This window comes from Cebidichthys violaceus, unplaced genomic scaffold, assembly GCF_023349555.1.
Source record: "Cebidichthys violaceus isolate CVI_PGR_0920_01 unplaced genomic scaffold, fCebVio1.0.p SCAF_20, whole genome shotgun sequence".
Lineage (NCBI taxonomy): Eukaryota > Metazoa > Chordata > Actinopteri > Perciformes > Stichaeidae > Cebidichthys > Cebidichthys violaceus.
This window is the reverse complement of record NW_027176373.1, coordinates 6,250,119-6,275,122: the sequence shown is the minus strand read 5'-3', so window position 1 is coordinate 6,275,122 and position 25,004 is coordinate 6,250,119. Positions and strand designations below refer to the sequence as shown.

Sequence of the window (25,004 nt, the reverse complement as noted above, 5' to 3'; positions counted from 1 at the left end):
AAGCACTTGGGCTTCATTACAGTTGACTTTCAAAAAAGTTATGTAAGATAAAGTGAAAGAATATCATAAATGTCACATTTGTTGACCTATATTCCTCCATTCAGTCGTTTAGAGCTAAGAGCGAGAGCTGGTCACAGTTGGAATCAAATATTTAACATAGTCCCAAAAGGTTTTTCCTTTAAGCTGTGTATACACTTCATGTTTCTTTGTGATCATTAAACTTGATACTTAGAGAATCAAGCCCTGGAAACTGTATTATCATACATAATGATCATTAACTTATACAAGAGGCTAGCTTTGGCAAAGATATTTAATGCCTCATGAGCATAACAATACACCTGGGGCCAGATTTATAAAACTCTGTGGATTCAAGAGTAAAGGTATGTGTATGCATAAAGTAAAAATATGCATAAGCAGTCTTTGTGCCACATTCATATCCCCCTGCATATGCATTGTTCTGTATTACACAACTCATAGGGAAAATCTAAGCACTGTACTTTGTTCTGTTCTCAGTCTGGAAGCTGTAGCATCCTGTAGGACTGCCGACAGTATGTATGTAATGAGTCATAATATCTATTAAAGGTAATACACACTTCTATAAAGCTTTAACACCACTCGCTGTAATCCATCACATTCAGATCAGAACTAAAAAATATTAGTACGCAGTGTAAGCCTTACATGTTCCAGCATATATTTAAACTTTTTTTTTTTTTTTTTTTATATATATATATCAATATCAGTTTCTGTGTGGAACGTGGCTTGCACTTTTTCTCTATGCATGTTTTGTTTCACCCCTGTATTAAGTGCTGCATCAAAGACAAATTGCATCAGTTAATAGTATCCATCCAGAGGTATTTTATTTATCTTCCAGCATCATTTACAGCTGTATACAGGCACAGGGGAAGCATCGGCATTTTGAAATTAAAACCCTCCGTAAAGAAGTTCCCTTTCCCGCTTTTCATTCGGTGATCTCACCAAGTGATAATGGTATAAGGCATGTCGCGAATAAGACTCTTTACACTCCTAAATATTAGGAAATATTTTTGAAACCTTTTCTGGGAATTGCAGTTTTATATGCATTTTATATTTGTAAAATTACTCATTTTGACAGGTGCTTATATACAATTTAAGCCAGCTTTTGGTTTTTCCAACTGTGATTCGGCCTCTTCTACACACCAATATGTCTCTACGTAAGTCTACAAAAAGATAAAAACTCATCCTGAAAAACACTAGCAGGGATCTACTGATGCATATACAGCACTGATATAAACAAACTGTTGACAGCTTAACAACCTTAACTACTGGAATTCAACATTAAAGTCGCTGAAATATAATTATCACTAGTTTTTACTCTACTTAAGTTCAGACTTCCACTGAGCACATGAAACAAGATAATGCCAGCCATTTCACTCAGAGAACCAGAACCTGTGAGAAGGAATTTCAACCCATATTGTGATCTAATGAGCTAGATATTATTAACCTTCTTTATGAAATCACAAACACCGTCAACATTTAAGCTCCGGTCAACCGACTGCGTTAGAAGAACGTTTCTCTGCACAGTGGACAGGTGGACTTGTTGCTGGATGTGAACCACTTGTACTGTAGAAAGATGAGAGAGAAATATATCAGAGTAAACAACGACAACAAAACGATGTCAGAAAGCAAAGTATGTTCACATTAAACTATATGTCGTCGTGCATTGTATTGTATATGTGAGAAGTAAGACAGAAAAGCATATGACACAGCTGGTAGTGGGGCTGTGGATTTATGAATTACGTTTTTAATTAGGTCCCGGTGTAAAGAAAAAATCCTGAAGAAACATAATTGTGCCACAACACTTATATACAGAAGTGTTGTGGCACAATCTATCTATGTAAAATCTATGTAAATAGTTATTTTTAACATCTGCAGAGAAGCCCCAGAAGATCTTCACACCCCACCACCATATGATCTAATACATATATACACATATCTCACCAAACACGCCGAGTGGAACTTCTTTTTGCAGGTGCGGCAACCCTTCTTGGGTAGGGAGTAGTTGGAGCCGTGGATAACAGAGAAGCAGATCATACAATCCTCTATTCCCTCGAAACGCTTATCCACGTTGTTCTTCCACAGAGCCAGGCCCTCCATTATGCTGCCATTCTGAACAAACAAACCCACATTTACATTTTCTCTCTTGTTTCATCCTCTTTTTATTAGCTGATCCCTAAAAGGAAAGAATCTTTAAAGCCTCCTTATTCAGGTTGGGTGGTGAAACCCAGTATTGAATGGCCCCCAGGGATAAAGTATTAAAGACAGCAGTACTTTTTTTTACTTTAACATTTTGGTGTAATTTATTATCATGCAGCAACATCTCCTCTGCTCTCTGTGTCAGGATATCTCGAAGAGAACAACTATGCTTGTAGCTGTAAGTGCAATAAGACCTTTAAGGAGACATCAATCCTTATTCCTTGACCTGTTTTGCTCAAGAGAACTTCACTGGTAGGAATATAATCTAGCTTCAGGTTGAACAAAAGACACTACTTACAACTTGTATATCCATTGTGTGTTTGTGTTTCTACCTGATGTGTGAGGTAGGTGCTCAGCTGCAGCATCCAGTTCCTCCACTGCTGTACAGCAACTCCCACGCGTCTCCCACTCTCTACAGTGATGGAGCCTAGAGGGTAGTTTTGTGGGAGCTGAATCACCAACTCAATGAAGATGTCGTCCACAGAATAGGTAGCGATCACCTCCCGCGTTGCTGAGCGGGCCTTCACCTGCAGGAGTTAAGATAAATACACACAGTTTGCCTTTTGCCGTTGGGGGGAGTTCAGTCTTACAGTAAGTAACCTAAACTAGTAAATGTTGCAGATACACTCAGAGCAATGTATTTGTTAACTTACAGTCATGCTGTCAAACAATTGAGTGCTCGAGTGGACGGATGAGATTTCCTGGGCTGAGAGAACAGGGCTGACGTATTTAATGGTGAACTTCTCCACAGCTGCGCTCACTCTCTTCTCCTGGCTGTTCCACCAAAGCCGCACCATTGCAGGCAGATCCTGCACTGTGCTATAGTAGACACTGCAAGCCAGGTGAGGGAGCTCCCACTCAACACTCTCGCTGTCTGCGGGCAAGAAATGCAGAGGTGAAAAGCTTGTTTACATTTCACAGCTAAGAATGGACGTTTTGTATGCGCGTGTGTTCCATTTACTGTGAACAGCCAGAGACTGGCTCTCTGTAAAGAAGGTTTTGGTCTCCTTTGTGTCTGGCCCCTGGCCGGGATAGATGGGGTTCTCAGGCATCAGTTTGAAGAGGTGAAGGAGGAGCTTGTTAAGGGAGCCGCTTCTCCTAAGATACTGGGCATAATGGGCTCGCAGCTAGAAATAAATCAGAAGAGCAGTCAATACTGTGACAATATTTCAAAGCACACAGTCTTATAAATATGTTTGCTTGTACATAATCTCATACACTCAAAAAAAAAAAAAAAAGCCAACACAATGGACTAAATAATCTGAGGAATCATCATGACTCACATGGGAGGGTGAGGCTTTGAAAAAGGTGAGGAGCAGCTTCCAGGCCAGTAAGTAGCCCAGGATGCAGGAGTACTCCACACCGAGAGGCTGGACCACTGCGAACTCTCCTACTTGAACTCCTGCCAGTATACTATCACACAGTTCCTCACAGGTCGACAGGATGGCCATCAGAGACGCGGGAGGAGAACTTAACACAGAAATGAAATGGAACTGTAAGAACTTTGAAAAAATAACTTCCTTTAAATCCATACATATATATATATATATATATACATACATATACATACATATATATATATATATATATATATATATATATATATATATATATATGTATATGTATGTATATATATATATATACATACATATACATATATATATATATATATACATACATACATATACATATATATACATGTGTATATATATATATATATATATATATATATATATATATATATATATATATATATATATATATACACACACACACACACACACACACACACACACACACACATATATATGAAACACACAGTATTATGATTTCCTCAGTTTACTTACAGACATGGCTCATCACTATCATCATCAGACTTGTTGTTGTCTCCTTCTCCGTCACACTCGGGCAGCTGAGGCATGACCCTGAATTGACAATAAGCAACCATGTTAATGTTTCTTTTATATATTGTGGTAAGCATGAGGGGATCATTCTAGGCTTGTGCAGATTGACAATTGTATGGAATATCAACGATTGAAGGGATTGTTGATGATTGTTTTTTCCATTCACCGATATTAAGGAAATTTGAACTAACTTACTTCTCTCTAGAATCTGTGCCCTCTTGTACATTTAAAGATATTTCTGATGGAGCAGCATGTTGAAGCCCGCTGAGCCCCTTTAATGAGCACGAGTGAATTTTAAATCCTCAACTACAAACCAGTTTACTGTCTCTTTTTCATGGAAAAAGAGCATACATTATACATGGAACTATATCAAATGGGTTTATTTTTTTGCGTTCAAAACTTCTATTGAGGTTTCAAATGAAGCTTAGAACGTCCGTAGTCATATCATATGATGCTAACATCTTTAAAAAAAAAATTGAAAAATATGATTGTGTTATAGTTGTTCTATAAATGTAATTTATGGTGCTGTAACCTTGCTGCTAGACCGCCCTGTTAATACAGGTGCATGCGGGAGAGGTTTTTTTTGGGAAATGATACAATACATTTTTAGACCTTTTTAGAACTGAAACCATAACAGAGACAAGTACTAAGTCACTTTTTAGCAGAAATGTTTTTCTCTGTTAATTTAAGGAGAATTGACCCACATTTCCCCACTGATACACACTCTTATAATAAAATCCTTACTTTTCTAACAAGTAGTGGACAGTGATCTGCAGAGGCCTGGCCTTAAACAGCAGCAGCGGACAGAAAGTGTTGAGGAGCGTCTGGAGGGGCTCTGGCAGGTTTGTCTTCTGGTCCGCTATGAACCGTGGTGGAAGGGAGTTCTGTGTCAGCTGCTCCACACGCACATATGTCAAAGCCATGCCGACTGACTGCAGTACCGCCAATGGGAAAACAGGGTCATCCGGTTCAGTGAAGGCATCTGCATTCAGACAAGAAGGACTATGAGTTGTGAATTCAGGACTGTTACATAAAGTGGTTATATACATTTTAAAAGATTAGAGATAGACATGCATAAACGTTCATTATTTACTAGTGATAGGCTAAATGAAAAGCAAGTATTTGGCACATTTGGTGCCTTACTTTTCCTGTAAGTAAGCTTGCTTCTCAGAGATCGTTTCATAAGTTAACCTCCTCAAACTAAATCCACACACACACACACACACACACACACACACACACACACACACACACACACACACACACACCTGTGATGTTGACCGGTAAAGGAAACAGCAGGTTGAAGATTCCTTCCATAAAGAACTCCGTCCATTCACGAGTCAGTTCGGACGGCAGTTTCTCCAGTACATCGGGAGAAGACGATGTGAAGAACTGGTTCAGCTTCACTATCACTGCAGCGTTCTCACACACAAACAACTGCACCCAAGGGTTCCATAAGCTGCTCACATTCTCGCTGGCAGTCTGAAATTGGAAGCAAGAAAATTAAGTCGAAGATCGAGAGGGACAGCAGATGCGTACCGTGACTAAGAAACAAAAATAAGATATTCCTTTATTTAGGGTCAGCAGAGTAGCATGGTGAGCACTCTAACAATTCAAATACGTGAGGTGAAGAGTTCAACCCCTGAGAGGAAGTATCCACACTGTGGCTCCACTCTGTGGCCGACAATGGCCTCTGACCTCAAAGTCCCCAAAACAACACAATATGCACGATCGATGTCTCACCTCCAACCACGCCAACATAGAGCAGAGCAAGAAATCCCACTGGCTGCCCCCGAGAACTCTGGGACAGTTAGTCACCAGCCAGGACAGGAAGCGCATCATCTCCGCAGCAAGGTTCAACTGTTCTGCAGTTGCTTTAGACAGATCACTGAAATACCAAGATGTGACAGATGTAGATAGATCAGAAGAAAGTATCGGAACTTGGACAGTGTTTCAAGAGATAAAATAAATATAAAAACAAAAAAAAGTGTGATTTGTGTGACTATATTACCTGCTAAAGAGGAACCAATCCTCCTTGCTGCTCCTCCACTCCATCACAGTGGCCAGGATAGCCTGCACAACCTCTTCCTCTACGTGTGTGTTGGCTTTTAGACAGCACAGCAGCACCGCAAGACACCCGTACACATCTGTGACACACACACACACACACACACACACACACACACACACACACACACACACACACACACACACACACACACACACACACACACACACACACACACACACACACACACCAACATTATTGGTTTGGTTCAAGTCCAAAATGTGCATGTATGCACTTGTGTGTGTGTGTGTGTGTTTATGTGTGTAATCTCACTGTCATTTTCTTGCCAGTTGATTATTCCAGCAGTTGCCAGAGCCACAAGAGTCTCTTGGTCCTCTTTGGTCATGGTGGGGCAGAGCACCTGGAGCGTGCTCAGTTTGCCCTGAGACACCGGGAACAAACTGACCAAACGCAGACAATTTTTAATTCGCAACGGTGGTGAGAGGGGCCATGTAAAAAGATTTGAGTGTGAAATTAAAAGCATTTAAAATGACATTAATAAATAAATGATCAAACCTGTCTGCACTGCCATAAAGCATCCTCACAGTTGCACTGTGTGTTGCTGCCAAGTTATTGGTGTGGATATAGTTCTCTAGAGTCAGAGACCAGAGACCGCCATCCTCCACCGACCTACAGGGCAACAATACACATATATTCAGTGGATACTAATAATTGGAACTATAAATCTTCAGAAGCTATGTAATGCATTACATTTCTTCAAAACGTTTTTTTTCTTTTGAAGGGGCTCCATGAAATATCTGTTTATGCAAAAATGATTACATGTGTTTGAGTACCTTGAGTAGAGTGTCCCCAGCAGATCTTTCATTGGAACCTGGCTCTGGAGTCCTCCTAAGAGCCCCGAGTCAGTCAGCAGGCTGTGATAGGCAGGGATGTCCTCTACCTCCTTACACCACTGCAGTGCATACAACAGTTCTGAAACTGCCAAAGAAAAGCACGCACATACAAACATATTAAACAGCATCATAGATTGACTGGGAGAGAAAAAAACACTGAAAAAAAACACCAAAGTTACACAGACATTTAGTTCATTTCCTGTGAGTGTTTGTGTACCTGTGTACTTAAGGTTTGGCAAGCGTGAAGCACATTCTGCCTCCTCTTTGTCACAAGGTGTGAATGCGACAGTCTGGGCCACCCTCCCCAACAGGGCACAGGCACAGAGGTGGGCTGGTGGCCTGGCTGACACCCTAAACTTCCAGATTTCCATGGAGGTGTTTTCACAAACTCCTCGGTGACGGCCGGACAGTAAAGGGGTTTTGATCCACTGCAGAGGACGGGGAAAAAAAATGGAAGAACGCATGCATGAATGAATGAGGAGAATCTAATTAAAGCAGAATCCTTCCACAGCAAGTTCTGTATAACAAATGTATAGTAGTGTCTGAATTAGAAGTTGATTTTCCTTATGTAAGGATGATGGATTGGCTGGCTCACCTGAGGGGGTAAGGCCCGTCTTATTCTTGTCCATTCGGTCTGGCTCGGCGTCAGTTGTGTAAAGAACAGGACGAGGAGGGGGGAATCTTCATCGCAGACAGAAATGATTGTCTCCACTAGGCTCTGTACAGCCACTATTAGAACCTGCAAACTAAAACGAAACAGAGAAGAGGAAGCTTGAACCACGGCCTTGGGACAGATTCTTAAGATATGGTTGCATGGATTCAGACACAATATACAGACACAAATTTAAGGGAAGAGATTACTGACAAACCCACAGAAGGTATTTTGTTACCTTTTAATATCCAGAGAAATGGTGAGTAGTTGCTTTGTCACCCAAAGGGCTGCGCTGTTCAGGAAACCACCTTCCTTGACCTCATATTCAGAGTGTTGAACCAATGACTGGACTCCAGCCACACACACTTTCCTCAGCTTATCTAAAAGTGAGTCTTTGAAAAAAAAAAAGAACTTTGTCAGTCAGCTTGCCTGAAAAGAATATGTGTTTGTGTGCTGTGCAAGTACCTACCAGACAGGTGTGTGTGTGTTTGATCTTGGGCGGTGAGCTGGAAGACGGTGAGCAAGAGTTCCTCAGCAGAGAGAAGCAGAAGACAGTCTTGCACAGAAGAGAAGAACGTGGAAGCCACATCACAGATGAAGCAGATGAGTGGCTCCATGTCGCCTGCATCTGACAGACTCTTGGTCTCGGAGAGAGTGGCGTGGAGCCTCTCTAAGATCTTCTCCAAGTACACCTCCCCTATCACAGGCCCTGTACAAGTAAATACAGATAAAAAAAAGATAATTGTCTGGTGACAAATAGTAAAAATCTACAAATGATGTGCATCAAGAGTCAAGCAAAAAGGTACTTTTACACTGAAAAAACAAAAAACTTGCTAGTGCATGTGTGGTGATGGTGTGTGTGTGTGTGTGTGTGTGTGTGTGTGTGTGTGTGTGTGTGTGTGTGTGTGTGTGTGTGTGTGTGTACCATTGTTGTGGTGCTGAGAGAGGACCAAGCTGATAAGTGTCCAACTGTGGTTGCTGGTAGAAGAGGTAGAACTGGGAGAGCTGCCTCCCACCTTGCACAGCTCCTCAGTCAATCCCAGGAGTTGCTCGCCAAGAACTGAACCTTTCAGCCAATCATGACAGCTGGTGAGCGTCTCAGGATCTGAACACGCCTGACAGGACAGATAGTAACACAGATGTTTATAACTAGTAACTACCTATATCTACACATGATGTAAAGGTAGATAACACACTTTGATCTGTGAAGGGAAGAAACATACCCTCTGAATAATTTGCAGGATAATTCCCCACTGTAAATCCATCTACAAACCATAAGGGAAGAGAGCACTTATGTCAGCAAAGAAACAACAGCAACATCAGGTCAGAACTTCTGGCATCGGCATCTAAGGTTACCGTGCTGGTATGGTTGAGGATGCGGGTGGTCTCCTGCTGGCTGCAGCAGTAGAGTGAGCTGAAGACCATCTCCACCAAGTGCTCAGTGTCTCTGTGGCCCTTCTCGGCCAGCCACACCACCGCCCGCTCCAGCAGGAACTGCATTGCTGGATTCTTCATGATCCCCTCATCCCTCTGCTCGCCGTCTGCTAGTTTGTCTTCCAATTCAACCAACGTCTAATGCAAGAACGGTATAGGGGGAAAAGTATTTTTTTCACAGATTCAGCTATTACAAAGACCGATACATGGCTCAAAACGACTGACACTGAATTACACTTGTATCTGTAATTGTCTAATATAACTTACACTGAAGACCCTGGGTGTGTGGAAAGACTGCAGGAGAAGGGAGAGGAAGACAAGATGTCTCTCCGAGTTCTTCTCATTCACATGCGCCAGGCACAGCTGGGCCAGCTGACACACTACGTCCTCGAAATGCTGGGTCTGTAGGGACCCAAACGCCTTCTCATTGACCAGCTCCGACTCACCAGGCTTCTCAACGCCTTGACCCTCAACTCCAGTTTTTTCGTTGTTCTCTGGCTTAGAGAAACAGATCTTGACAGATTTCTTCTTCTGGACATGCTTTCTTTTTACCCTCGCAGGGTAGCGCATTACCTGGAGACACAAGAGAAAGGGAGAGTAGCTTTATTAAGGCATTGTGTTTTCGGTTTCACTTCGGTCACTTTCAAAAAACACAAATGGCTCCGACAGCCATATTGAGCTGCTGTATCCTTGTATGTCTAAACCAGAGATTCCCCATACCAAACTCACCTGCAGCAAGGTGGCTACTCCCTCCAAAGCCTGTGGATCTGCATCGTCATTGTCGGCATAACGCATAAACAGAAGGCCCAGCCCCTCCCAGAAGTCTGCCAGAAGCACTTGAAAGACCTCCCTGCTGTCATTAGCTTCGTCTTCACTATGGAGGCCGGCCTTTTTCTCCCAGGAAACAAGCATTTCAGTGACCAACAGGAAGAGAGGGCCATTCTGAAGGTAGGGGTTTCCAAGAGCCTTTTCTAGAAGATGCAGGAGCTACAAACAAGACACAACAAAACAATGTGAAACCGATAGGGACTTAAGTAGATCTGACATGTACGGGAAAATATGTGTAACTCCGTGATCCCACCTGCTGTGAAATAAGCATGGTTCGTATTTTCTTCTGTTCCTCCTCTTCTTCTGTATTTTGCAGTATGCAGTACCTCAAGCACTCAACAACAGAAGTCACTACAACGGCACTTTCCGAAGGACTTGTCGCAGCACGCTCACTAGACAGCCTGAGACAAACACAGAGACACTTAAGGTTATGGAGATGAGCGTGATACGAGAAGAATGATTTGTAATTTATAACAAGAACAGATGGATTTTTTTTGTTTCACAATAGATCTGAAGATATGACAAATATATGCAAAATCACATCCCAAAGAATTTAAATTACTGCTCAGTGGAATGAACTGTGTTCCACTGTTATGCGTTATAACAGGGAAAGGTGTTTTAATCTGTAAAGTAAGATTTCAAATTACAATTTCCTTTGACTATAGTTAAAAAGTTGCATAGAATCAGATTTGGCCAACAGGATTTTCTAAAGTGACCACACAAAATGAGCATATTTTTACAATATTGTTTCCTAGAAATTTGATAAATAATAGCATATAGCGCCTTGGAAAAGTATCAACCCCCCTTGTTTTTTTTATCCATTTCGTTGCATTATAACCAGGCATTTGAATTGATTGCATGGAATGTTAAACGTAAAATTAAAAAAGATTTTAAAACCTAAAAAGTGGTGCGTGAATATGTGTTCACCCCTTTTGCTAAAAAAGCCCCTAAATAAGATATGGTGCTACCAATTGCCTTTGAAAGTCACATAATTAGTTAAATAATTGCTGTGTGTGTGTGTGTGTGTGTGTGTGTGTGTGTGTGTGTGTGTGTGTGTGTGTGTGTGTGTGTGTGTGTGTACACACACACAAGATCTTATTTAGGAGCTTTATAACAGAGGGGGGTGAATACATATGCACGCACAATAGAACTCCATTTAAATTCCAGGTTATAATGCAACAAAGTAGGAAAAACACCAAGAGGGTGAATACTTTACAGTGTACCAACACACACACAAAAACAAATTACCCTTGTATGACTGAAGAGAAGAAGGTGGTGTAGAAGTCCACGGTGGGATTGGTGACCTGCTGGGGCAGTTTGCTGAGGAGGGGCATTAGATTATGGTGTAGGGCTTTAGCCATGCCTTTGCCCCCCTCTCTCAGTAGAGCCCAAAGTTTAGGTAAGAAGCCCTTCTTGGCGTTCACATGTGTCCAGCAATCCTGTAATAGGAGCAGGAAAATCAGAGATTAGATACAACATGTCAGAACACCTGACAATACAATGGCAGTAGCATGACTGTACATGTGAAGTCATTCCTTTCAACACGAACTTACCGGGATCATAGAGACGACGTGAAGAACAGCCTCCCACACAGGAGGCAGCACTACGGGGTCTGTGTCGTCAATGCTGAGGAGAATAGCGGGGCAGAGTCGGGCTGCTTCAGCCTGGACCAGTCCTGGAGTAAACTCACACAGAGCACACAGAGTCGAGAAAAATGCCCCTCGCACCTGTAGAGAAACATAGTAGTAGTAATTACGAATTCAAAACACATTATTGCATGCATATTAGTTGGCATTTGGCAGGACAAAATGTTATTTAACATTTATCCGTTCTCTGCTTTTTTTTTTAAATTATGTTATTCTGTAGTATTGTTTGTGTTTTTTATTTGTTGATGAATAAGAAACATTTTCCAAAAGTTTTAGTGTGTTTGTAATCCAGAGGGGTTTTTAAAAAAAAATTAAATAAAAATATCTGAATACAAAGATTGAAAGCTGAATACCTAACCATCGAACAAATTACCAAAAAGTAAAATGAGAGAGTCTCATGGAGAGTAAAAATCTTTTTTTCAAGAGCATCCTGGCCAAGACACGCATTATCATAATTAACAAAGGTGCAGGAACAAAAGCAAAGTGCATAATTTAAAATGAAAACAAATATCATAAAATATCAAAAACAACATGAGGGAGCAATCAACTGAAACATCCACAGCCAGATGTGTCTGCCTCCAAGTCATTTAAAACTCCATTAAATGCATCCAGAGAGACCAGCTCACAAAGATTAAGGTTAATATAAGGTATTTTGGGGATATCACATATTATCCCTTACAATCTTTGCAAACTACAACCTTTCATCAAAATGAAAACATATACCAAATGAACTAGTTCATGGGTCCTACTGAATGCCAGTACCTGTGGTGTCTTGTGTTTGCTGTACTTCCAGAACTTCCCAGAGTTTAGAAGATGTGCTAGTCTTTCCTCCAGGGCTGTCCTGTCACTCTGGAGCAGCAGGGAGAGCAGCCGCTTCACCCCCAACAGAGAACTGGTCAGCATGCGCACATATTTGCCTTCTCTCTCCTCCTCCGTCACACTTCTAGAGAACAAGGGGAACCAGTTCCTCAGCAAAAGGATCTGACAGAATGTAATATTGTTGTGCCTACAGAGTGAGCGGAATGGACACAGAGACTTTAACTTACTGTGGATCACTCAGTGTGTCTGCCGTTTCCTTCAACAAAGTATCTTGAAGTACCTGCAATATAAGAATAAAAACTATTTACTGTTTTTAGTTCAGTTGATAACAAACTCCCTTGTCCACACTATGGCCACCAGTACTACTCACATTGAGGATATCTTCCTTGCAGAAGCTGAGAGCCTCCGGCTGTTTGGTGGGAGAGAAAGCAGCCTGGAAGGCCTGGCATGCGGCGGAAGCTGCCGGTGTGTAAGTGTCACACTGGGACAGAATCCAGTGGCCCATCAAGCTCTTCAGAAAGGGGGCCAAGCTGCGACGCACTTTCAGCACCAGCTGCTCAAAGGCCTGCTGGGTGGCCTCCCTGATCCGGCGATCGTGGTCCTGATGAGACATATCGATGGAGACAGACATTACAAAAGTTTACGTAGACAAGCGTCAAACACTTGAGCACATGAAGTCGTGTGGTGAATGACCAGCTCACCACAGATATCTTGCAGTAAATCCTTGGCCAGTATGGCAGGACCCCTTTCACCTCATCAGCATCCCGCTCCTGACACATGGACCCAAAGTCCTGCACCGCCTGAGAGGAGAACCCAACATCAAGACCAACACCAGGACCGAAAGACACCCCAGGGAGATGTCAACAACAGCCAATGGAACATTGTTTTTCGTGATATTTTAAGTGGTTGGTTGTAGCTACCCGTGTTATATCACATGTGTGTGTGTTATCTGTGTTTGGAAGACCATATAGTTTAAGTTTAAACTTACTTTCAGTCTGGTAACAACATCCCTCTTCGAGAGTTTCCTGAGCACCAGGCGGAAATCTGCGTCCACCAGGTTGTCTATCTCCTCCGCGCCGTGGACAGCGGGGACATAACTCAGCTCCGAGGTGACCGACGTGTCGAAGCCCACAAACCCCGGGATGACACCACCCTCCCGGGTCAGCACCGCAGCAGCTCGGCCGCTACTGGACGGCTAGTAGCGGGAGAGAAACGTTAGCCAGGCAGACACGTTGTGGTTATGAAACAGTTGGGACGTTAGCTACGTTGACGTCCAGACGTATCAGTACTTACCCGAACATTTCCTTTAGTTCGCTGTTTATTCTTACCCCCCATGGATTCGCATTAATCTTAAAACTAATCAGTTTATATCCTTTTAAATGACTCAGAGTGGAGCCACTGATCGGAATAAGTATGACGGAACTGAGGACTTCCTTGCTCTTCTTCTTCATGTGGGGATTTTACGGCAGCCGGCAGCCGTTATGTTGCATTACTGCCTCCTTCTGGATCTAGAACATTACTGCGCCATCTGCGTACTAGATCCTGTTTATGCAACCAGTGTCTCTCAAGAAGTCAAACAGCTAAATTACTCCTTTTCCTTTAGTTCTGTACTCTAAAATATTTCTTGCTGATATTTCTTTTAATCCAATTTTCCTCATTTCAGTTAACATCACTTCTCATCCATGACATAAGTGCACTACATGCTGTCTCCGTCTGGTGGCACTGCTCACATAACAATGTTAAATGCTTCCACAAGTTATTTTTAGGCTTTGTGAATCTGTTGACTAATACCTGTTTGTATTATGTTGCAGCTCAGCTGATTTGGGATTGATGGATATGGGAGAGGGAAGGTCGAGGACCTGTGAGAGACAATAGGCCAGCAACTTTGAAAAATGAATCATACTAGACAAACTGGGGAATAATACTATATACTAACCCTAAACACATAACCCTGAATATGTAATAGATATCATCATTATATGTGGTCATACTGCAGTGATGCTGCATGTCAGGAGTGCTGCAGGGTGAGGAGGACCAGTGATAATGGCTGGGTGCTGGTAGGTGGAGGAGCAGTGATATAAGAAGCTATAAACTAGTGATGAAAACACTATTTATGATCACAACTAATGACGTTCCATAACTTAAGTTGGGGGAACAAAGACCACACCTTATCTCCCAAGGGATTTTTCCTGTCCAGGCCTAGGTGTGTCTAACCCTTTCTTCTGTCTTTTTCTCCCTCTCTCCCTGTCTCTCTCTTTCAGGACCAGAACCACATGAGTATTCAATGGAGACAACACCAGCACCCTCACCCTGCACCTTGAGTCTCAACTCCCTGGGTTTTGCAAGCCTTTCCCTGGTACTTTAAATAGTCTAAATTGAATTTGAATTATCCAAAGGTGTGGTATTTGTTTGTGAAAAACTGCAAATGCAGTGTTTTAACACAATTACCTTGTCTTTTTTTTTTGCTGTTGTAATCATAAGTGATATCAACTTCATTCAAGAATGTTATTTATTTGATTGACATTTTAGATTTGTTTCCAGTGAGATATAAATTACTTTATAGTGACTTTGCTGTTATTGCTGTTTGTTGTTGTAAACATTACTGTTGCTGCTCGAGAAACAATATTTAGCTATTTCTAAATGATTTAAACCTGTTCTGAATTATTTGTTTTTAAAATTCTATATATTGATAAGAGTAGCTCCTAGCAGTAATAAATTCCTAAAGATATATTCCTACCTGCAGAACGGAGGATTTTATTGTTGTTTATAAACTGCATCCTCACCACTAGACGCCATTAAATCTCACACACTGTTCCTTTCAACAAAGGAACTTTAGATGTCAACGAGGCAGAAAACTCAAGCTGTTACACTCACTAATCCTCAAATATTAGCACATTTAGAAGTCTATAGAAATATTGTGATGTTACCTCTTCTGACCTTACACAGAACACTTAATGGAAATCTGGCCACTCATTATGGATACCTCGTGTACAAAGTCAATATATTGTATTGGCAAGGGGGAATTTTGTGAGGGTGGTCAGCTGAAAGGCTTAGGTTTCCAAAATCACAAGGAATCATAATGTGGAACCCACGAAAGGTTAGTAACATGTGCTGCTCTGGAAATGTGAGATTTTAGACTTGGATGAAGTTATCTTCTAGCACTATCCCTGACAACAAATAAACATTAAAATGATATGAGAACAAACTCAGCACAGAAAACTAACAACTCATGCACTTGGATTGAAAAATATTTTAATATACACTCTTTTTGCATCAATCAAAAACATTTGCTGAGATTTGTAATATAACTCTGTAACCATAGATTTAGTTAACATGTCACTAATATTTAAACACCGCTACTTTAGTCTAAACATGAATTGTGCACTGTACAATCATAACTTCTGCTGTGGAGGTCAGCTGTGTCTAAAGCTGGAATAGAAGTTAACAAACTGCCAGTTCAAATAAACTACCAGGCATATGAGATGTGCACAAAAAAGATGCAACAATTTTACAGTTTAATTATAAAATTATTTCACATCTGTAATTAGGTAATGATGAATGGTGTGCAATGCAATAGTAGAATTTGCAATGATCACAGCAATTTTACATAAACCATAAGTACCCACTGCTCCCATGAACTGCAGAACCACTCGGACCATTTATCACTTAGTAAAAGGTGTAATGCATACTTTTCAGAAAACATGAAATCAAAACATCTTTTTTTGGTAGATATCCTCTCTCAGCAACGAAAAATCAAAAACAAATGTGGGTTGAGCCGTGTGCTTTTTATTCACAGATAAGATTCTTCATTGCCTTCAGGCAAACACTTCAATGTGGTCCCAAATTCCTGTCAACTAAGCTTCAATCAATGTGGATTTTAAGCCATAGGGTTCAACGTGGAATTGAGTTTTAATTAGAACAGCCAACATGATCTTTTTACATTTCATGAGCTCATGTGAACCAGATAATTAAATATTCAGCTGTATAGATTATTCCTTTCTAACCCAAACACCTCCAGAAAATGAAATGTAAAGGCTCGATGAGGTCGACTGAGGCAATAACTCTTTAACAACCTGTGTAGACGAGATATGTTGTGGTAGTTCAATGGATCTCTGAATTTAGTCTCCCTTCCATTGCAAATCATCACGCTACAAAATCTTGGCGCATGTAGTACATTAGGGAATTAACATGTTTCTAAACTTAGAACATTTTCTGATCAAACCCTCGTGCTATTGAAACAGTTTCTGCATTAAATAGGTGGCAAATATGTATGTTACTGTAAACGAGAGGTGGAAAACACACCAAGTATCTGATTACAATCATGTACCAAACTAAAATGACTTGGTTTGCAGTTAAAAGCAGACCATTAGTAAAAATTAAGACATATGCACACAATTTGGAAAAATGGCACCATCAACCTTTCCAAGAGCCATACAGCCCAATATATGACTACATGTTTCTTATTTGATCTTTTTAATAAACATATAAATGTAACTGTTAATGCAGGTTTTAAAGTAATCAGATAAGTGCTTTGCAGCATGTGTTGTAAACACATTCTGATTTCCCGCCTTAACATGATTTCACCCAATAACCTGCTTTCTTGTAATGAATAGTCTGTGTGATTTACAAATGTTTATTTAGCTGTGTTTACACCAAATTTATGTGTCTTCAAGGTGAAATTATTGGTATTTTCATCACTTAATTAACAGTAAATTAGTCTTGTAAACTGACAAATTACCAAACCATTTTGTTTATGCTTCACCATATTCTCCACCAAAGTAATATCCATATTCACCACGTTCACTCATTCTTGCTGCTTCCTCAACCACATCATCTATAAAAGTGACTTGTTTGATTGCAAACATTATTGTCAAATGTAGTTAAAAAAAAAAAGAGTCTAGCATGAGATTTGGTCACACTTGCATTTTAAAAAAAAAAGGAAGAAAAAAAAGACAAAAACTTGATTTGTGTAACTTATTAAAAATTGTGAATTTCTACCCCAGTGTTTCACATCATGGATCACAATCTAAATGCATTTCCCATTGTTTACAATAGAATAAAATATTTGATCAGGCTACATAATTACATTTATCATCACTTACACAAGTTGAAACAGTATTCAGAAATGATCGAGGAGTAATGAGCCCAAATTCTTTCTTCTATTAACTCAGTCAGTATCACAGTTCCTGATTGAACAAGAAGAGTGACTTTCCCTCTGTTGTTAGAGCAACCATCCAAATCACAGTACACTTATCTACCGTACTACTACCATCCACATCTGACAGGACAGGTAACGTCACCCTGCCAAGTATAAATAATATTTATTATTAGTATACATATATCTTGTTCTGCTGAGTCTTTCATTAGGGCTTAATATAATAATATATGCATTTCATTCATTTTACCAGCAACCTGTTTTCTTAAAAGCCCAGTCAGTAAAGGTGCTTGTGTAGCACCACATGTGAAACTCATGATGCCCCGTTTAGGGTTAACATCCTCCAAAGCAATATCCCATCTCACAACACCACATCTTCTGAGCTGTAATAACACCTTCAGAAGTAATCCGTAGGTTACTCAGAAATAACATACAATCTTTCCATTCCCTGTTGAGGGAAACCCTGAAAGACCCTCCCACAGCCCGGTCCCAGCTCAACCGAGCTGGATGTCGGCTCCTGGGGGAAGCACCGTGGTGTAACGAGGGTCCAGTTTGGGAGCAAAGCCTTTAAAGTCCCGGGAGGCTTGAGTCCCAAACACATCTAGCAACTGTCGGTTCATCAGAGCAAATCTAGGAGTGGAAAACGGAAAATGATCTCTGTAATGTTATGAAAAAAAACGTAACATGGTAAAAAATAGTTGGACCATTGACCGTTAAAAAGACAGGATTTGATGACATTGTTCAAGGGAAAAATTGCTAATTTCTAACCTTATCTCATTCTATGCGAGTTAGGGATCTAGTATGAAACCCGCCAGCATTTGTTGCCGATGGGGGTGCAAGTGATCACAAAACTCACATCAGTGCAGACTGAATCATGGTTTTTAGTCTTGGGCCGGATGACGATCCCAAAGTTAGTGTAAACCGTAAACAATACTGAATGTTACCCTTTTACTTTGTTATAATCATCCTCAGTGGTTATTTGCATAAAAACACACTACTGAGATAATTAACAAATAAAAGATCTAGGTCGTTTTAATGATGTATTACAAGCTGCTTAGAGCGAGTGCTTGGAAGGTGAATATGTCATAATTGCCTCTCTAGTATCTATTTCACATCTCCTTAAAACAACTGTATAATTCAGGTTTCTTAACTTGCAACTCAGCTACACTATGTTTTGGCTGGCGCACAATGCATCCTGGGACATGTAGGCACTGCCGGCACACCTCAGTGAGCAGCATAGCAAGCACTGAAGAATTTATTGCTTCAATGGACAACATTTACCACTGACACCGATTGGCAATCAACGTTAAAGGTGGAGAATTCTCCCTTTACAATGACAGCGTCCACACCAGGTTTCATACCTGCCCTTTGTTAAACGCAGCAGGAACTTCCAGTACGAAGGCCTGAGGTTTTGCACTTCCATCACAGCCTGTGTAACAGTAACGAGTCACATATTATATCCTTACTCAGCAAAAAAAATGTGTATGAATGAAGCATATTTTTGTGAGTAGGTATGCTTGTTTGTATATGTGCTACTTACAGCTTGGAAACAGATGGCAGTGGAGATGGCATACAGGACTGTGTCTGCATGAGGAAAGTAAGGGAACCGTCCCGCCTCAATACCTTTGAAGTACATGGTCTAAAGACAGAGATTTGTACAAGTGCTGTTAATGATGAACTGGTGAACACAGATGCACTTCAGATAAGCAGACATGTATAGTAGCGCGTTACTAACATGCAAGTCTATCTTCTGTTATAGTTGTTCTGGCAACAAGCTAACTTAGGAACTACTACCATGTCTACAACATTTCTACGGCTCTAGTCTGTATGCATGCAAACATACTTGTACACACCAGGATAGTGTCTGGATTTTGAAGAAAATTAGGTATTCATCAGTGAAGCCCTACATTAATATTTAACACAATAATGCACGTCAATGTATTATTTGAAAGCTGTCTTCTACCTTTAATGATATTCAGTAAATATGGTTTTGCTATCCTTAAGATGAGAGATTAATGTTGGTGTGTATATCTTTCTGACAAAGTCATTTTCATTTTACTGTTGAAGTGTTTCTGAGATATTCTTTTTACCTCCACCAGCTTAGAGAAGAGATACATGGATATTGACGTGCTTTTGTAGAAGAACATCGACATACCAGCCAGGAAGCCTTGAAAAGACAGAAAGAGACAATCGACAAAGAGATTACAGGGATGAACGTTACTACAGAGCTAGAGCAAAGTCTGAACTAAAATGTGACATGCTTTACATCATATAACCATGTGACAAAGGCCTGTGCTATATGCTTGACCAAATAGTATTCCCACAATTGTTTGGCGTAGCCAGCCAGCGGGGAAAAATATGTAAACAATTGTGGCCTGTAAAAGCCTTCATTTGGTGGCCTCTGGTTGTTTTTGTTTTTAATCCCATGGCTTATTTTATTTATTGGTTTTAAATTCAGTTGTTGAAGTTGCTGCAACCTGTGTTTTACAATGTAGAACGTCAATGCAAATCTTAATATATTTTAACATTAATTTTTTTTTTAATATCTGCGTAACACTGAAGACAAGTCTCTGCTCTCTACTCGGCAGGACACGATCTCTCTTAGCTGAGCACACACACACTCAAATTCGTATAGCGCATGTGGGGATGGGACTGAAACAGACAGACAGAACTTTCAGCAACCATTATGCTTGCATCGTTTTAAAGCGGAAGCAAGCGGTCCTAAAATGTATGCGCACAGCAAATCGTAATTTGTTAACCCTCGCCTCCCCTGAGCGAGTTGTTGTCCTTAGACAGCTGGTCATGTGTCAGCTGTTAGATCAGCTGGCACATGACCCGACATCAGCTGAGACAATCCGGAGGATTGCTCTAACTGTCTTTGTTCGACAGTTTACACAATACCGTCTCACCAGCAATCAGTGCATGGAGTTCATCGTCAATGTTGCGCAGCCAGCGCAGCAAGCAGCTTGTTCCCTGAGTGAAAGAGAAACATAGTTAAAAAGAAATTGACAAGAGATACTTAGATGGGAAAAATATGGCAAATAGTTAACATAGTACCAAAAAGACGTTATTTTAGAAATAACAGCATGTACCTTATAGATACTGACGAACGATCCTAGAAAGGCCCCGAGCTGGAAGTTCTCCTTGTTGTAGAAGAGGGCCGGGAGCCGGGAGGGTTTGGTAAACACGTGCCTGAACGCTGAAGGCACTTTGAGACAACACTGAATCAGGTAGCCAACACTGAACATCCGGACAAAACCCTGGACGATGAGAGAAAATGAAAAAATATTTGATGTATTATTGAAAGAAGAAACATTTTGAGTGTTTAATATCCATCATAACAAAACTGTCTTACTTTCACACAGTAGGAAATGCAATTGTCTTCGTAATGTTTACAACATCTGTGTCTTGGACCCTTTTTGCATCTGAAAATAATAATATTAAAAGGTAAATATTAGGCACTCTGTACAGATCTTTGTGTCAGTGTAAAGCAGTGTATCCTCTCACATTGACTGTAGCAGTTCCCTGGTGTGGGCTACCAGAGTTCTGCTCCTAGGTGGCCTTTCTCCTGAGGCCTGGGAAACCTCCATCCTCTCAAGGGGCCTCGAGCTGATCTGTTCTGCCACGACCGAGTGAGTTGGAATCTCTTCTTTCCCAATGATGAACCTGTCACAGAAAAAGCACGCCACCTACGTAAGCTTTACCAAAAACACTACCAGTCGATGTAAACCGAGGGCATCGGTGGGAGAAGGAACGACTTACTTTAATGCAGAGAATGCAAAGCCTTTGAGACCATCTTTACTCCTGCAGCATAAAACACAAAAATTTAAGTCAAACTCTAATGTTCACTCGAATACATTTTTCATTTTTGACCACTTGACCAACATTCCAGATTTTAGGAATCTGTCCACTGTGCTGCTCTGACCTGAAGAAGAACATGTAGAGCGACGCTGTTATGCAGAACAAGAGCACCTAATGGAAGACAGAAAAAAGGGCATCCGGTGGAAAAATAAGCACTCATTTCAACACCATGGTACAATCTGGCCACATCTGTAATGAAAGTCATAAGATACAATGATTTAATCGTCAAGGGACACAAACTATTATCAAGTTTATTTATACACATATGACAACTTTTGCTGAGTTACTTCATATTCTTTACTGACACATGAGATTTGAGATTGGCAATATGTGAAAAATAACAGAAAACACACCATCAGGACCTTTAGCAGCTGAATATTTTTATTGTATTTGGGCCCCCGAGCCCCATTATTGAGCTCCCTCCCTTCACTCCCAGCTCACCCACACCTCCTTGTCATCTCACCTCGCCGTGTCTGATGGGTTTGACGATGCCTCGTGTCACTGCCATGCGGAACAAAGTCTCAGTGGCCTGACAAGAGGACAAGGTCACATATACATTGTGTGGAAAAAAAGCATATACATATCTCTTTAAGTATATCAAATAATGCTTAAATGAACAAAGTAGCTCTTACAAGATTTGTCATGTATATTGTCAGCAGCCCTCTCCTGACAAGGGGAAGAAAGGAGATACAGATAAATTATCAATAAACACAGAACCTGATGCTTGAAATGCATCCAACAACCTAATTAGGTCCCACAAAATAAGTGCCATGTGTGTGCAGTGTTGTAGGACTTTCAGAGAGAAGGAGAACCGAGAAAAATCAAGTGAGAATAAAAAAAAACTGGAATGTCACCTGCTCTTGCGCTCCAGGAGGATGGCAATATAGGAGGCAGGCAGTGCAGAGCCAAACCCAGCAGACCAGGTGTAGAACCCTCCCAACAGTTTCCTGAAGTTAATAAATAAACAGTCATTTCTTTTTTAACTAGAAAGTGGACTCAAGCACAGTCAGCACAGATTTTATTTAAAGAAGCAATGTTTGGGTAGACATTTTGAAACACCTTCAGCACTTTTGAGCTTAAAGAATATGCACTAGGTGTTTAGGTGAGTAACACTGAACATGTATATACAATTTTTGCTTGTTTTGATCAACTGCAATGCCTGACTTTCCTCTCTGGAGATCAACAAAGGCTCATCTTATCTCATCTTTCCAAGAAAAACGCAATAGGGCACATTCAAGCAACTCAGCAGACCGTGAGATAATTATGAATTAAGATCCAAACACTGATAATATAGCAACTGAAACTCTTACATCTAGACTTGAACTGAGCTGGGTCATTAACAGTGTGTGTATCTATGTGTTGAACTAACGTTACTAACCTGAGAAGGCAAAAGAAAACAATGTAGAGGCCTCCATTGGCAGTAAGGAAAGAGGTAGACCACAAGATCTCCGGGAGAAGCCTTTTAAAATAGTAATCCTTCTTCCTTCTCCTCAGAACTGCTGCTATCTGCAATAACGTCACATAGAGTAGAAGAGTTCACATTTGGTTGCCGAATTATTTCATGAGAGTTGAGAAAACTTAAGGATTGTTGTGCAGTTGTATTAAACTCTCCAGCTGGAGCTATAAATAATAATAATAATAATAATAATAATAATAATAATAGTGGTTGGCTGTGCGGTATTAGAGAATGCTTACAGTGCGTCAAAAACTGGTTGAACCAATTTACAGCATTGACTTATCAGATCCTGTTTACGGTTGACTAACGTTACATGTCATTAGCCACTCACTCGTGATTGTGTCATGCAGTTTTATTTTATAGGGCAAGGGTAAAGTAATGCATGCAATGTTTTATTACCTCTTACTGAGATGTATCACGAGCAATACATTCAAACTTTGTCCCCTAATGAAAACTAGCGACGTGTCAGCTAATCTTTACGACGTTACCTCAGAAGTAACGATAGTTAGCCTAACTTGGTTAAGCTAGCTAACTTTAGCTTCAGAGTCTCACCTAAACTGTCACAAGTTCAAATATCGCAGGGCAAACGGCCACATTTACCAGGTAGAGAGGGGCGTATATTTTGAAAGAGACCTCCAGAGCACCCCTGGCTACGTCCACAGCAGACTGCACACACGACGGGTCCCAGGTATGACCGATCTCGTAGCAACTGTGCGGTATTTTGCTGAGGGCGGCCATGTCTGTACCACTACTGACCGTCCTGCACGACAACCAACAGCAGACAGGACTCAGGAGGGCAACGCGCTGTCGTGCGCGTTCACTGTGACGGGAGCACAGGCACGTAAACGAGCTGTGCACGTGCACGGCGCTGTCGGGACTATATTCTACTGATCTACGAATAGGCCACATCCTATAATCTATGGCTTCAATATGAATCAATGGTTTATTAAACATCAGTGAAGTAAAACCCTTCAGATTTTCTTGATTCTTTATTATCAGATGTATTATATTTATGTATTATATTACTATTACATACATTTACTTAATCACCTAATCTTTAATATATATCATATAGTTTAACTAAATGATGAATGAATGGAAAAAGGCCATACCGTTTATTATTACAAATTCTTAAATACATTCAATTGCTAAACATTCACATAGAAATTAGATTAATCCTTTTCCTTTTCTGAGTTCTCAAAATTTAAGATTATAAAACATGCAGGTCCATTCAAACCAGAATCAGTAAGGAGATGGGTAGCTGTGTGAAAAGATGTAAGAGGTTTGTTCTTTGCTGCAAATCTACAAACAGGTGCAATGCTCCACCTGCTCGCCGTGGTAGCACTGCAGATTAATACGTAAATCTCCCTAAATCTTCAACTAAATCTGGAATCAGATTAGGCTTAATCTGACACGAGATGTTAACCATCGCTGTGAAAAGAAAAAAAAGTGTAGGTCCTGTTCAAGTGAAGGTATGTGAATGTAGCCTAAACACTAGCATGATTTTGCCAGTGTTTGGCAGTGGAGATACGACACACTAAAATGTACATACTTTGTCTCTCTTGTTAGACTGTAACATAATGTAACAGCACAAACATTACAGAGCCACATACGAATGAGAAAGGCATATCAGTTGAGATTGCAAATCATAACTCTAATGAAACATACAGGAGAAGATCAAAATCAGACAGCAGGCACCAAATTAAAGTGCTGGGCTGCCTGGCAATAAATAAAAGCACGGGTGATTATGTGGAACAATGTGTTCTTTCGATGGGCTTTCAGGGGGCACAATGGTGCTGCAAGACAAAAGGAAACACTATCAACTCCTGTGCCGAACGTGACCCTGGTGACACACGAGCACATAGCAGAGAATAATAACAATGCAAGACAACGGGACACTTTTTTTCAGACTTGCTGCTTCCTAATTATAGAACCACTACCCAATAAACTTGTTTTCATTACTGTGCATGAGTGGCAAATTGTACTTAAGAGATTTGTGGAGATTATAATAAAAAAGAAGCTCAAGATCCACAATCATCCAAATGAGAGTAACAAGAGCAGAGTGATCAGAATATGCTTATGTGTTTTGTGTAAT

The 25,004-nt window shown here is 40.7% G+C and overlaps 2 protein-coding genes across 2 annotated transcripts; both read right to left on the bottom strand.

Annotated features, from left to right (window-relative positions):
- Positions 1–827: 827 nt before the first annotated feature.
- ltn1 (listerin E3 ubiquitin protein ligase 1) lies at positions 828–13,863 on the bottom strand. The gene is made up of 32 exons (XM_068715898.1): positions 13,731–13,863; positions 13,426–13,632; positions 13,139–13,237; positions 12,808–13,038; positions 12,665–12,717; positions 12,381–12,561; positions 11,526–11,699; positions 11,221–11,411; positions 10,226–10,373; positions 9,874–10,131; positions 9,412–9,717; positions 9,067–9,282; positions 8,934–8,975; positions 8,636–8,825; positions 8,180–8,419; positions 7,949–8,102; positions 7,654–7,804; positions 7,276–7,486; positions 6,999–7,143; positions 6,721–6,834; positions 6,478–6,605; positions 6,148–6,283; positions 5,880–6,024; positions 5,405–5,618; positions 4,881–5,118; positions 4,080–4,157; positions 3,516–3,702; positions 3,194–3,359; positions 2,886–3,106; positions 2,565–2,759; positions 1,978–2,145; positions 828–1,599 (listed from the first exon to the last, which is right to left on the bottom strand). The coding sequence occupies exons 1-32, from the start codon at positions 13,770–13,772 to the stop codon at positions 1,537–1,539; spliced, it is 5,292 nt and encodes a 1,763-aa protein (XP_068571999.1). The 5' UTR covers positions 13,773–13,863; the 3' UTR covers positions 828–1,536.
- A 2,338-nt stretch (positions 13,864–16,201) lies between these two features.
- On the bottom strand, positions 16,202–23,694 carry tmem135 (transmembrane protein 135). The gene is made up of 15 exons (XM_068715897.1): positions 23,510–23,694; positions 22,832–22,959; positions 22,308–22,400; positions 22,086–22,119; positions 21,917–21,982; positions 21,518–21,564; positions 21,355–21,396; positions 21,100–21,258; positions 20,948–21,017; positions 20,685–20,852; positions 20,502–20,565; positions 19,683–19,759; positions 19,133–19,231; positions 18,954–19,021; positions 16,202–18,222 (listed from the first exon to the last, which is right to left on the bottom strand). Exons 1-15 carry the CDS (start codon positions 23,645–23,647, stop codon positions 18,087–18,089), a joined length of 1,389 nt encoding a protein of 462 aa, XP_068571998.1. The 5' UTR covers positions 23,648–23,694; the 3' UTR covers positions 16,202–18,086.
- Positions 23,695–25,004: the final 1,310 nt, after the last annotated feature.

Coding starts and splice junctions, on each gene's coding strand:
- tmem135 (XM_068715897.1), bottom strand. CDS start 23,647: ATGGCCGCCCTCAGCAAAATACCGCACAGTTGCTACGAGATCGGTCAT. Junction 21,983..22,085: donor CAATATACATGACAAATCTT/GTAAGAGCTACT, acceptor TCCTCTTGTCAG/GCCACTGAGACTTTGTTCCG. Junction 18,223..18,953: donor CTGCGTTTAACAAAGGGCAG/GTATGAAACCTG, acceptor TTCCACTCCTAG/ATTTGCTCTGATGAACCGAC.
- ltn1 (XM_068715898.1), bottom strand. CDS start 13,772: ATGGGGGGTAAGAATAAACAGCGAACTAAAGGAAATGTTCGG. Junction 6,606..6,720: donor CTTTATGGCAGTGCAGACAG/GTTTGATCATTT, acceptor GCGTTTGGTCAG/TTTGTTCCCGGTGTCTCAGG. Junction 3,107..3,193: donor CCAGTCTCTGGCTGTTCACA/GTAAATGGAACA, acceptor TCTTGCCCGCAG/ACAGCGAGAGTGTTGAGTGG.